This window comes from Rissa tridactyla, chromosome 1 (assembly GCF_028500815.1).
Source record: "Rissa tridactyla isolate bRisTri1 chromosome 1, bRisTri1.patW.cur.20221130, whole genome shotgun sequence".
NCBI classification, from domain to species: Eukaryota; Metazoa; Chordata; class Aves; order Charadriiformes; family Laridae; genus Rissa; species Rissa tridactyla.
The window spans coordinates 186816174-186828435 of record NC_071466.1 but is presented as its reverse complement, the minus strand read 5'-3'; the positions used below and the strand labels follow the sequence as shown (position 1 = coordinate 186828435).

At 42.5% G+C, this 12262-nt stretch overlaps 2 protein-coding genes across 13 annotated transcripts in view; one reads left to right on the top strand and one right to left on the bottom strand.

The window, feature by feature from the left end:
• PPHLN1 (periphilin 1) overlaps nt 1–8856 on the top strand; it is a 76556-nt gene extending 67700 nt beyond the window's left edge. For 4 of the 10 annotated variants that reach the window (XM_054202718.1, XM_054202688.1, XM_054202699.1 and 1 more), the window contains 2 exons: nt 3104–3218; nt 7624–8019. In XM_054202718.1, the coding sequence (XP_054058693.1) occupies nt 3104–3218; nt 7624–7841 (333 nt within the window). In that variant the 3' untranslated portion in view covers nt 7842–8019. Of the gene's footprint in view, nt 1–3103; nt 3401–4346; nt 5402–7623; nt 8020–8649 lie in introns of those variants that run through there. The other 6 variants (XM_054202725.1, XM_054202734.1, XM_054202744.1 and 3 more) reach the window with 6 other exon arrangements.
• Nucleotides 8857–11239: 2383 nt separating this feature from the next.
• Nucleotides 11240–12262, bottom strand: part of PRICKLE1 (prickle planar cell polarity protein 1) — a 65694-nt gene continuing 64671 nt past the window's right edge. For all 3 annotated transcript variants that reach the window (XM_054202648.1, XM_054202659.1, XM_054202668.1), the window contains exon 8: nt 11240–12096. In XM_054202648.1, the coding sequence (XP_054058623.1) occupies nt 11240–12096 (857 nt within the window). The remainder of the gene's footprint in view (nt 12097–12262) is intronic.

Genomic DNA, 12262 nt, shown 5'->3' with positions numbered 1-12262 from the left:
CAGAGAGCTTTTTTGCTTGTTTGGAGTCTTTTCTGCAGTTTTCTTGCTTCCTTAAGCATCACGTTCTCTGCTTATTTTCTAGAAATAGCCACCACCTCTTCTGTGGAGAAGATGGATTTTAATATGCCATGCCACCATCCTTTTTTCAAGAGCTTTGAGTGCTTTCATAATTTTTTCAAATAGGTGATTGTATTTTTTCAAATAGTTGATTAAGCTGTAACTAATACTCTTCTGTGATTGATATTCAATTGATAGTCTCTACTCCCTTCAGCAAAGCATAGTAACTTCTCTTGGAGGACTGGTAGTCGTGCGCTGGCTTCAGATATAAACTGGTTTATGAAGTTATTTCCGCTTCGTGACTGTGTCTCACAGTTCTTTCAGTTGTGCTGATGCATCTGGTTTTAGAATTGAATGACTGAATCACATTAATTGGGGGGGGAAGTAATTTTAAAAGGGATCGTCTCGGTGATGCAATTTACGTCGCAGCTATACAAATAGGTTTAGCCGCACAATTGCAGAGGAGGCAGATTGCACCAGGAGGATCAGAATTAGCAGCTGGGCTAGAAAGCTTGGTGAGGGAAAATTGCTCAATTGTTGTTAGAGGAGCTGAGACGTTTCCTTTGTTTTCTGTTGTTAGAACTGCCTTCCTGCCCCACCTTCGCCCTCTTCCCCTATTTTAGGTCAATTCTTTTTTTTTTTTTTTTTTTTTTTTTTTTTAAAAAAAGTCTTTTGTCAGAAAGGGTTGAAAACGTTCACCTCCTGTGTGAAAGTGTTTAGTTTCCAGACTGTTGTGACAGCGAAGTGACTTCTGACTCCAGACGCAGGAACGATGGCTCTTGATTCTCCTCCAAGTCTTCTTTTGTGAAAGTTTCGCAGAAAAATGCGCTTAGATTGAGCCAATATTTATATGCGAAGGGTCAGAGAATTTCTCCTGGGTTAGTTCTTTGTGGGGTGTGAGAGAAATAGCAGAGCGCGCTATTTGCTGTTAATTTGAAGACCAATTAAAAGTAGAGCATTTCCTTCAGTGGTAGCTTCGGGTGCCTCCCCGTGCAGAAGACAGGGCGATGTGTCCGTGTTCTCCATCAGCGTCAGGGTTTTGCTAGCGCCGGTGTTGCGCAGCGTCCTCTGCAAACTGACAGCTACCGCCTTCCTTCACCTGCGGAAGATCATTCACACATCCTTGGTCTGACCACTTCAAAGGTGATAAAATAGGACAAATAGATGTGCAATAAGGAGGGGGAAGAAAAAAAAAAAAAAGGTTTTGAACTATTTTCCCCCAAAACATAATGGCTCTGGGGAGAAAAAAAAAACCTTTCAGAAATGATTCTGTGAAGGTGCTAGCAAGTGTGCTGCAAGTACTTGAAAGGCAGGAGTTATCCAAAGCGAAATACCATCTGTCTGTCACACGGCTAATCAGAGACAGCAATTCTTCCTGAGCTTTTTCCTTGGAAAGAGTTAGGAAAAAAAAACCAACAACCCAATTTTGCTCTGTTTGAAGTTCTCTTAGCAAGTACCGTGTTTCGCTTGCTGGGGAACATGAACTCTTGAGAGTCTGGGTTTCATGCTGGTTTTTTACTACCAAAGAACTAAACTTACAAAGCAGGAAACAAACCCCCTCTCAGAAAGAAATGCCACGTGCGCACGGTTTCCACACTTAAGATGTTTTGCTTCGGTTTGTTTTGGGCTGCACTCTTCTCTTTGGCTTCTTAATCTCTATTGAAAACAAGTTTCTTCCAAAAGGTTTTTTTTTTATTTGCCAACCGGTGTTTGAAAATCAGGTCTCATTTTAAACTGTTATAAAATATATTGTCAAACATTTGAGAACTGTCTTTATTCAAGGTTGCATGTTAAATCATTGTGTTTCTGAGAATAGTTTAATTTCCGTGCAGAATGTTTTCAGGTTTTTTTTCCTGCTTCTCTGACGTGAATATGCTTGAGCTGCCTTCAGTGGGGGTGGTGTTTGGTGGTTTTTGGTTTGTTTTTTTTCTTTCTTTTTTACAACTGTACATAAGCAATTCCTCATTAGTATCACTTGTGTCCACAATATAGATAAACGTGGGAGGAAAGGGTCACACATCTCTGTGAAAAAACAAGTTCTAACACAAGCACACGATACTAAAAGATAATTGTACTTTGAGGAATATCAACATTTTGGCTGGGTTTTTTTTTTCTCCCCAAAAATGTACAGAGATATAAAACTTATCTTCATAGAAAAAAGCCGGCGTAATTTCTAAATGGAAATTGGCGGAAGAGGTGTGAAAGTGAACTGCATCTGGCAGTTGGAAGACTTTGATGAGTTCCTTTTTTGGTGGGTGTTCAGATGAATAACCTTAGCTGGAATCTGTGGGGGAAAAAAAAAAATAAAAAATTGAAAGGCCACTGGCTCCCTTTGAAAATCACCTACGAGCGTACTCAGATATTTGTTTGAAAAACAGTTGCGGTGATAACGAGAAATTATTTCTCCTCAGCTGTGGTACATAACTGACTTGCAAAGTCTTCGTTCCCTTCAGGACAAGATCAGGCGGGTTCGTGTAAACCGCTGCCAGGATTTCTCTTATCCTTAGCGGCTGAATCACCAGTGCAGTCAAACTAATTAAAGTCATATTTATCGAGGACTTCTCCGAGAAACAGATATCCAACAAACAAACACGATTTGGTGAAATTTCTTAAACACAACTTGCATTTAAAGTATATGGGAAGATTACCAACTAAGTTAGTGTTGCTTTGTATAAAGATTAAGATTGCTAGACGTGCCGCAGTTAAATTAATTTTGCGTTTATTTGCAATGAAAATCTGGTTTAGCATTTGCACTTGACTCTGCCATTGTTTATTAAATATTGCTGGAACTTAATAACTGTTTTTAAGGCATTTCTTCCACTAAGAATTACTTCTTGTGTCCAGATAGTTCTGAACTGGTTATACTTGTATTAGCACAGGTCAGGAGAGAGGAAGAGCAAACACCTCTTACAGTTGAAACTGGCGCTAAATCCAATCTTCTGTGTTTGGTTTGGATCTGCGGCAGCACCTAACTCCACGAGGGCTGCGGTCGTGCTAATGTAAAGAGCTGTGCGTTTAACCGTTTTCCAAAATGTGTCGTTTCTAGGTCTACAGACAAGACTGTGAAACCTTTGGCATGGTAGTGAAGATGCTAATTGATAAAGATCCGTCGTTAGAGAAGTCCATTCAGTTTGCCCTGAGGCAGAATTTGCATGAAATAGGTGAGCGATGCATTGAAGAACTCAAACATTTCATTGCTCAGTACGATGCTGCCAATCAAGATCTATCAGAATCCTTCAAAGAGGGCTCATACTAAGGACAAAAACACGCTTTTAGATCCTCTGCATTGTGTATGCCATAATACATAAAGCTGCTTTTTTTTTTTTTTTTTTTTTTTTTTTTGGCGGGGAAAGAGGAGATCCTGCTGGAGGTTTGAGCCCAAGGCCTGTGGTCCTTTGTGGCAGCTCAGGTGGCCGTGCCTTGTTTGCTGCGGTCTCCGCAATTGTGTTCTGCCTGCCTGTACTTGTTGACGTCTGTTCCTTTGAAAGGATGTTTCTTTTGAAAAATGCTGTAAAGTGACAAACTATTTTTGAAACCTTTCCGTGGTTACCGAGGAAAAAAAGGAACGTTCAGTCTGATGTACGTACACTTAAGTTTTCATGTTTATAAGTGTAACTTCATACACTGTATTTTTTATTAAAATAACAAAAGTGGCTCTTCATTCCTCAACTTATGCAGGAATATGTCTTGTCTTCATATTTACTGTAGGAAGGGAAGACTTGCAAAATTGTTCGCAACTATGATTTAAATTATTTATTATAGTTTAATTTTAAACTTCGGATTCATTCTGTAAAATCACAGGAGGAGTTATCTCTAGTCTCTGACTGCCAGAGCAACTGTATTTTTGCTCTGAAGGCGGGTTCTGCAAATGCCTTTTGAATTTTGGTGTTTTCCCATATCATGAGTCATTACTAGTAAGCAGTATTAGGTAGGATTAATTTAGTTTTTTGCTAATGTTTGCAACTAAGTGGTTCCTTTGTTCCGTTTTTGACTACACCTTATGGAGTCTTAACTGCAGGCAGCCCCCGAGCAGGGAAAGGTCCCTTCTCTTACTCTCTGCCTCTCTCCCCTTATGCCTTCTCACCGCTTTTCGTCCATCGCTTTTAACAATTAGGAGTCTGCATGTGATCTTTACATCTGACACCAAGAAGGCGCGGTGACTTGGGGTGGCAAGGTGGGGCAAGGAGAGCAAGCAGGGCTGTCTCTTCATTAAATCCAGATTGCTTTGGATTAGGTGTAACGTGAAGTTGAACCCAAAGGCCCCAGATTCATCATCATTTCCAACCCAGGTGATGCTGTGTAATGCCGCTTTCGACCGGAATAGAGCGACTTGTAGTTGGGGAACTCGTAGTTGAGGAGAGTCAAGAGGCTGCCAGTGCTTCATGATTGCTTTTCAGAGATGAAAAATAGGACTCATTGGCGGTATCCTGACTATTGGATTGTGTACAGCTTTATATTTAATACAGTACTGTTTTTTATGAATGTTTTAGGAAAGGGATAATTTGAGTCATAATCACAAAGAGGTAAGTATAAGCATGATTGTTTTGTATATGATTGCATTTAGAAAGATGTGAAACTCTGTAAAAGGACTGATAACTAAAGCTCGCCGTTTCCAAAGCCCACAGTATTTTTAAATGAAAAGGTCAGTGAATTCAGCCCCCTTACCCAGATGATTATTCTTCTCAAATTTCATCAGAATGGTTTGCAGAAAAGTAAATGAAATAGCAATGAATTCTGCATGTACAAGGCACTGGATGTATCACAGCATCTTAAACATGCAAATCTTGATATGGTAAATTAAATACGTATTGCGTCAGATTCCTGGGGTGCCTGATCGGTTTTAACGTCGGTAGGGTGTGGTTTTGCAGTTGGCTTTTGTTGTTTTCTAAGAGTTCACGTTACTCAAAGGAGGTGACCTGCCACTTACCTTTGTTGGCACGTGGATTGTGTGGGCTGCACAGTGAGTGGGAATCCTCTCAGGGATCCTAGGGGTTGCTCAGCTGGAGAGGGAGAGAGGGGAAGAGCGGCAGCCTGTCGGGGCACCGCAGCCAGACCTGACCCGCCCCTTCTGGCAACAGCCTGGTTTACCCAGATCACTCATGAAACCACAGGCAAAGGCTTCCCTGGGGCAGAAGTGTAGCTACAGCCCTTCGCTGCTTGCCTACAGGACCGAGAGCCTTCAGGGTGTTACATCAGAGTTTCTGCTTTGGGTTAGAAACGCTAATGAAAATAATACTGAAATCATGTTTAATATATTTTTGATTAAAAATGTCCATTATTACTGTACAGTTTGTTAGGAGTCTCCTTTGTTAGAAGCCTTATTAAATTTACTATGATAAAAGTATCTGATTTTTCAAGTGTTTTTCTGTAAAGTAAGACCTAAGCTGGCAATCATAGAATATCTCAAGTTGGAAGGGACCCATAAGGATTGTCGAGTCCGACTCCCTGCTCCTCACGGGACTATCTAATGCTAAACCATATGCCTAAGAGCGTTGTCCAGAGGCTCCTTGAAGTCTGCCAGGTTTGGTGCTGTGACCACTTCCCTGGGAGCCTGTTGCAGTGACCGACCACCCTCTCAGTGAAGAACCTTTTCCTCATGTCCAATCTGAACTTACCCTGGCACAGCTTCATTCTCTTTCCTCACGTCCTGTTGCTGCTCACCAGACAGAGATCAGCGCTTCCCCTTTCACTGCCCCTGTGAGGGCTTCAGCTTCTCTAAGCTGAAGAAGCCAAGTGACCTCAGCTGTTCCTCGTAAGTCTTGCCCTTGAGACCTTTTACTATCTTGGTCATCCTCCTCCGGACACACTCTAACAGTTTGATGTCTGTCTTGTATTGAGGTGCCCCAAACAGCACACAGTATTTGATGTGGGGCTGCACCAGTGCAGTGTTGAGTGGGACAATCGCCTCCCTTGACCGGCTGACGAAGCTGGGCTTGATGCACCCCTGGACATGGTTGGCCCTTTTGGCTGCCAGGGCACGCTGTTGCCTCATGTTCAACTTGCCATCAACCCAAACCCCCCAGATCTCTTTCCAGGGGGGCTGCTCTCCAGCCTGTCATCCCCCAGTTTGTAGGTATAACCAGGATTACCCCGTCCCAGGTGGAGAAGCCGGCACTTGCTCTTGTGAAATTTTGTACGGTTGGCGATTGCCCAGCTCTCCAGTCTATCCAGCTCTCTCGGCAAAGGCCTCTCTGCCCTCGAGGGAGTCCACAGCTCCTCCTAGTTTAGCATTGTCGGCAATGTACATTCAACTCCTGTGTCTATGTAACTTATAAAAACATTACAGAGCACTGGCCCTAAAATTGAGCCCTGGGGAACCCCACTGGTGACCTGCCGCCAGCCTGATGTAACCCTGTTTACTCTAATTCTTTAAGCCCGACCTCTCAGCCGGTATTCTTGGGGTTTTTTTAGATTAGCTAATAGGTCAGGAAGATCTTTCAAAAGCTTGTTAGGTTGTCCTTAGCTTAATCTCACTTTTCTTTTATATGGATTAAATTTTACTCATGAACTAAGGAGCTTTTTGAATTTTTTATAAGTGCTACTTCTGTGAAAGTTTTAGTTCACATTCATGAGTGATAGGTAACTGGTTTTCCATTTTAAACTTTCATTACATTGAGTGTTCACATTTAACCTTTTGTGATGTGTGCTTTCTGTTGATGTAAGTAAAATATTATGCCAATCCTTTAACTTAAGGAAGAAACATGGCTTTTAGCCTCGCTTCTTGTAGAAACAAACGTATACTTTGGATTTATTTCGTATCAGTGTAAGAAGTTGTCCTTGGTCTCGTGGACAACCTCGATGGGGCTCATGGAAAGGGGTGGGAAGAGCATTGGTGGAAGGAACCAGGTGTTGTGCTGGAGGAATTGATTTTCTTTGTCACCTTGAGAGCTCCTGAAAACAAAACTTACTCCTAGTGCTCACTAATGATAACCTTAAAAGAATAAAAAGGGAAGGGGAAAAGGAAGGGAAGGAGCGTGGAGATTGAGTGCTATCTATCTGCCTTGCGACCTGGCTGACTGCGTAAGGTTTTCTCTTTTGATGAGGCTGCGGCTCATGGATAGCCCCAGTATTTCTCATGAAGGTTGTACTAGGTTTGACTGGGACAGAGTTAATTTTCTTCATAGTGGCTGGTAGGGTGGTGCTGTGCTCTGGGCTTGTCATGGAAAGAGTGTTGATTGATAGGACAGGGATGTTCTCCTTACTGCTGAGCAGCGCTTCTCACCCACCCCACCCCTCCAGCGAGTGGCCAAGAGGTTTGGAGAGGACACAGCGGGGACAGCTGTCCCCAGCTGACCACAGGGACGTCCCAGACCATGTCATGCCATGCCATGCTCGGTGACAAAATTGGAGTGGGGGGGAAGTTTGCTGGGGCTGCTGTTGTTTAGGGACTGGCTGGGTATGCTGGGTATTGGTTGGCTGCTTTTTTGGGGGGGTTGGGGTTTTTTTGTTGTTTTGTTTGGTTTTTTTGTTTGGTTTTTTAACTTATTAAACTGTCTTTATCTCAACCCCTGACTTTGCTTTCTTTTACCCTTCTGATTTGCCCCCGCCCATGCCACTGCGGAGTAGAGAGTGAGCAGCTGTGTGATGCCTGCCAGGGTATAAGCTCCACTTGGAATACAGGTGCTACTGCTAATAACACAAACCGGAATTTACAGCTTTGGCGACTGGATCCGAGTCTGGTGCTGGCAGCACATGCTATATCCCATACCATTCTCTTTATATTTAAGGTGGAAGGATCAATTAGAAACATTCCTCATAATAAGTGGTCAAAAATAATGAAGTAGAGATCGTTTATGTCACGCTGAAAAAACTAACCAAAGTCACAGAGCCATCTTTAAACTTAGCCTGTAATTTTTAAACTGGATAAAAATACAAGTTAGCTACTCTTTCATTAAGCATGGTTACAAGTACCTGTTACTGTTCCCTGGACGTGAATGTCTCCTAGCAGTCCATTCCTCAGCAAAACCAAGCTTTCTCAATGTTTTCTAATGCTTTTAATTACGGGTGGTCCTGCAGCCCGGCACGGGTCGGGGGATGTATGTGCCTCAGAGCAGCGGTGGCTAAACCAGCCCTGAACAAGCTGCTCCACCGCTACTGGAAGGCACCGGCACCAGAGCACGGCTCCCACCGCTCCCAGGGCATCGCACTTTCCCTGGACAAAGATGCTCTGGAGGGAAAACAGGTCAGAGCTCCCGCTGCGGGCTGGGAGAAGGGCTGCTGGTCAGCGGGAGAGCAGCACTGCCTCCAAGGGTCATTATTACAGACAAACGCACTGCTCTTTTTTTCCTAAGTAAACCCAAGGACAAGGAAAGGCCTCTCCCCACTGCCAGAGCTTCCTGCTGAAAAATAGCAGTACAAACAGTGGTGGTGGGAGAGGGGGAAGTGTCATTATTTACATCACTCGTTTTGAAGTACCCAGAGCCCTTGCAGGGGCAGAGAGGCCACAGTGCCCCAGCCACGGCACCTTCAGCCCTAAGTCATCCCTGGGTTTTGTATAAGGGCACGGGGAAGAGATACATCTTTCATGACACACTTTAGAGAACCGTGGTGAATAGCTGGGTTGGTTTTTTGTTGTTTGTGTTTTTTTTAAAGAAGGAATTATTATGGAGCAACTAACAATCTATGAAGAACTTTTATCACCTAATACTCCTTAAGACGTTGCACCTCGTGAGAGTACATACGCTGTATCTCAGGAGATGGCGTAAGATCAGAAGAACTACTCTGGTGTAAGATCAGAAGAACTACTGGTGGACACACTTCTCCGTGAAAGAGTCATTTGCTCCGAAAGGGACACGTCAGTAGCAGCACAGCATTTTGTCGCTGAGTATCCTGGTTGCCCGTATTTGGGAATGGGGGTAAGAACAGAAGGTCCCAATCACTGTTTGAGCATCCCGGGGAACGCAGTAACAAGTCAGCATCTCTCCTCGCATCCTGGCAGTCTGGTTTTTGTAATATTCTTAGGCAGAGCAGGCACTTGGCTGCCAGGGAAGCAAACGCTGCTTAAGCCATGGGGGCAAGGCGCCAGCTGGAAGCAGCCCACGAGCCGCCCATTGGCCCATGCGATGTAGCACGATACGACTTTGATCAGCTTTCATGTACACAAGACTTGTTTGTACTAGAAAAGTGACTTATACGGTGAATACCACCTCTGGGAGTAAAAGAGATTTTGCTTATTTTACCCTGGAAAATACAAGCAAGTAACTGCGAGTTTGATTTAGCCTTAGCAATAGCTTCATTTTCTTTGGTGTAAGCCAATACTCATGTGTCCGTTCCCTCCCTTACTTCTAGCTGCTTTTATTTCCAAACTTCTGTACCCTCGAGAAAGGCGAGCTTAGTTCAGTCTGCCAGGCTTTTTTGGTAACGAGCATCTGTTATTTCATTAATTACCTTTCCTCAGCTGGTCAGAAACCCAAAGGCTTTCGCGTGTGCTGTCTTTAATAGGTGGCTGTCACTGTTAATTCAACTAACAAATTCCTGCCCTTTATTTAAAACAGTGGAAGAAGTTTATTATAACTTAAAATAGCTGCTGCTCCACATGTGAGTTCAAGGCACCTTTTGAGATTACCTACTGCTTCATGGTTTCTCGCCAGCTTGCCTTCTAGAGCCATCCAGCATCTCTCTTCCTTTATGGAGGCGAACTGCAGAAACTATTTTTGGGAAAGGTGGGGAACAATAATAATAAAAAAAAAATAAAATAAATCAGTCCACATCCACAGGAGTTGCATATTTGTTGTACTGATATATTCCAGGCTTGTGTGGTTTTTACATTTATATAGTTTACATTTTGCTTGACCCATAAATAACACTTGCAAGATTAAGAGGGCCATAGTTTAGAGAGTATTTACAGAGCCCCACCATGCATACAGAGCTTTTAATACCTAGTAGACAAAATTAAGCTGTTTTGCACTAAACATTTTTCAGTATTTTTCAACTTAAAACCCCTGACTAAAATACAAGCAATATTTCATCCATAATGCTGCTGTTAAACCCCTAACAAATCTAGTTTGATATTGTAACAAACTTCTTCAAATTCAGGGATATAAAAATATTCAGCTTTTAAAATTTTAACTGTACAATATGTACATTAGTATTTGCACTGTTAAATTATGAATACATTTAAGCCTATGAAATACTACATTATAAATATCAATTATTTTTTTTTATTTTTTGATTTAGAATTGCAGCGAATACATTTTAAAACCTGGATAATGCGTTTGAAAAGACACGATTCCGGAGCCTAATCCTTTAAGCCCTTATGAAAGTATTCGTTACGCAAGTAGATTCGTTGACTTCAACGGGGTTACGTGCCTGAGCAAAGGACTCTCCGCAGTTAGTTCTACCTCTTCTCTCACTGCTGGGGGGTGGGAGCCACGGCATAACGAGCATCATCACTCATTGGCAACCCATTCCAGCAGCTGAACTAATATCTTCCTTTAAACAGGCACAAAAAAAGCCCCAAACCCTGACAGAGGCGTGGAATTCTTAAAAAACTGTGGAGGAAAAGCCATGAAATTCACACATATGAACTATTTACTGCTGCTTTAGGCTACGGCAAGGCCTCAAGCATTTCAGCTCCCATGTTCTGATTTTTGCCTCCTTAATAGTGGACTCTTTGGAAAAGGAGCACAATTAAAAAAAAAACAAAAACAACCATTTTTTTGTAAGGAAACTTGAAGGAGGAAGAGTGAGCTTTATCAATGACGAAAGGGCACAGTACAGAGCCTTCTTTTTCCTGGCAGTAAGAGGAAAAAGTTGAAGATCATCTTGTGTGGGTAGAGCTACAGCACAGGACCATCAATTTTATTTATTGATCTTTGTTGAATTCCCCCTCTCGGATAATTCAACGTAGGTGAATAGCGAGCATAAAATAAAATGTCTACAAAAAGTCTGTATCAAGAACTGCAGTAACCGTATTTTGAGAGCTGAAACATCGTTTGTAAACCTGGCAGTATCTGAGCAGATCATCGTTTTGTAAACCTGGCAATATCTGAGCGGGTCCTCATTTGGCATGGTGACACTTCCGAATGTTACTTGTACAACATAAACTCTGGCAGGGTTATCATTTACACTGGCAAAGCATTAGGAACCTCAGCAACTTGCCCAAGTACAATTATTAATATAAAAAGATGTGGTTCGAACTGTAGCTACAGAGTTGACAGGTCTTCCCAACTGTTAAAGCAAATTAAGAAATGATGCAGTTTTTTCCTTTGTGTCCCCTCTTCTTCTTTGATTTGGTTGTCCTTTGTCCAAACTGAGAACTAGATAACGCAGTAGTTGGACTAGAAAGGTCATCTGTATAGTATGGGTATCTCAGTGACCGTGGCTGTGGAATTGGTTGTCCTAGAAAATATCCTTCCTCTTCAGAATCGGATGATGAGGATGAAGTTGAACACCAGGAGTCATCTTCCTCACCATACAATCCAAAAAATTTATCAACCACCTGATTCCGCAGTGCATAATCAGACCTAGTATGGGCATATTGTCCATACAGCTCCGCATTTTGAATGTATGCCCGAATCTCACGGGAGCTTCTATTTTGAATAAATTTTTCATGATCCTGTGGGGAGTAATACCGAAATCTCTCTCTTGGAGAGCATCTTCTTTCTGCGGCCAAGTTAAGTGCATTATCTGAACGAGACTTCCTACTTCTTCTACGATGATGAGAAGGCCGATTGCCACGCTCTTCAAAATGGTAGACACGCCTACGAGTCCTTTCACTCATTGGAGGCTGACGTATTTCAACATTCTCGTAACTTCCATTATCAATAACATCATCTGAAAACTTCACTTGCTGTGGCCTAGACTGGGATTTAGATCTTCTCAGTACAGGCATATGCACTGGCTTTTCCTCTGGCAAGACCTTTTCCTGACACAACTCTGAGCTCAGACTCTTCAAGGACTCTGTGCTCCGGTGGAGCATTGAAGAATTCAGAGTTCCCATGTTGCTCATTTTCTCACAGTCCTCTACCTCCAGTTCTTGGAAAGTTTGCAAAGAGTAGAGAGATGGCCGTGGTTTGCCTTCTCCGTCCATCGAAGCTCCTGTGGTGGGAATGGAGAAAGGAGGAAAACAAAATGAGAGGACTATCAAAGAGATAAGTATTGTAACAAAATATTAAGCATTTCTTTCCAGTAAAGCAGACCTTATTAGTGCCTTTTTTTTTTAACTATTACCAAAATAAGTAGCTTCATAGAAGAGTAAGTTTTA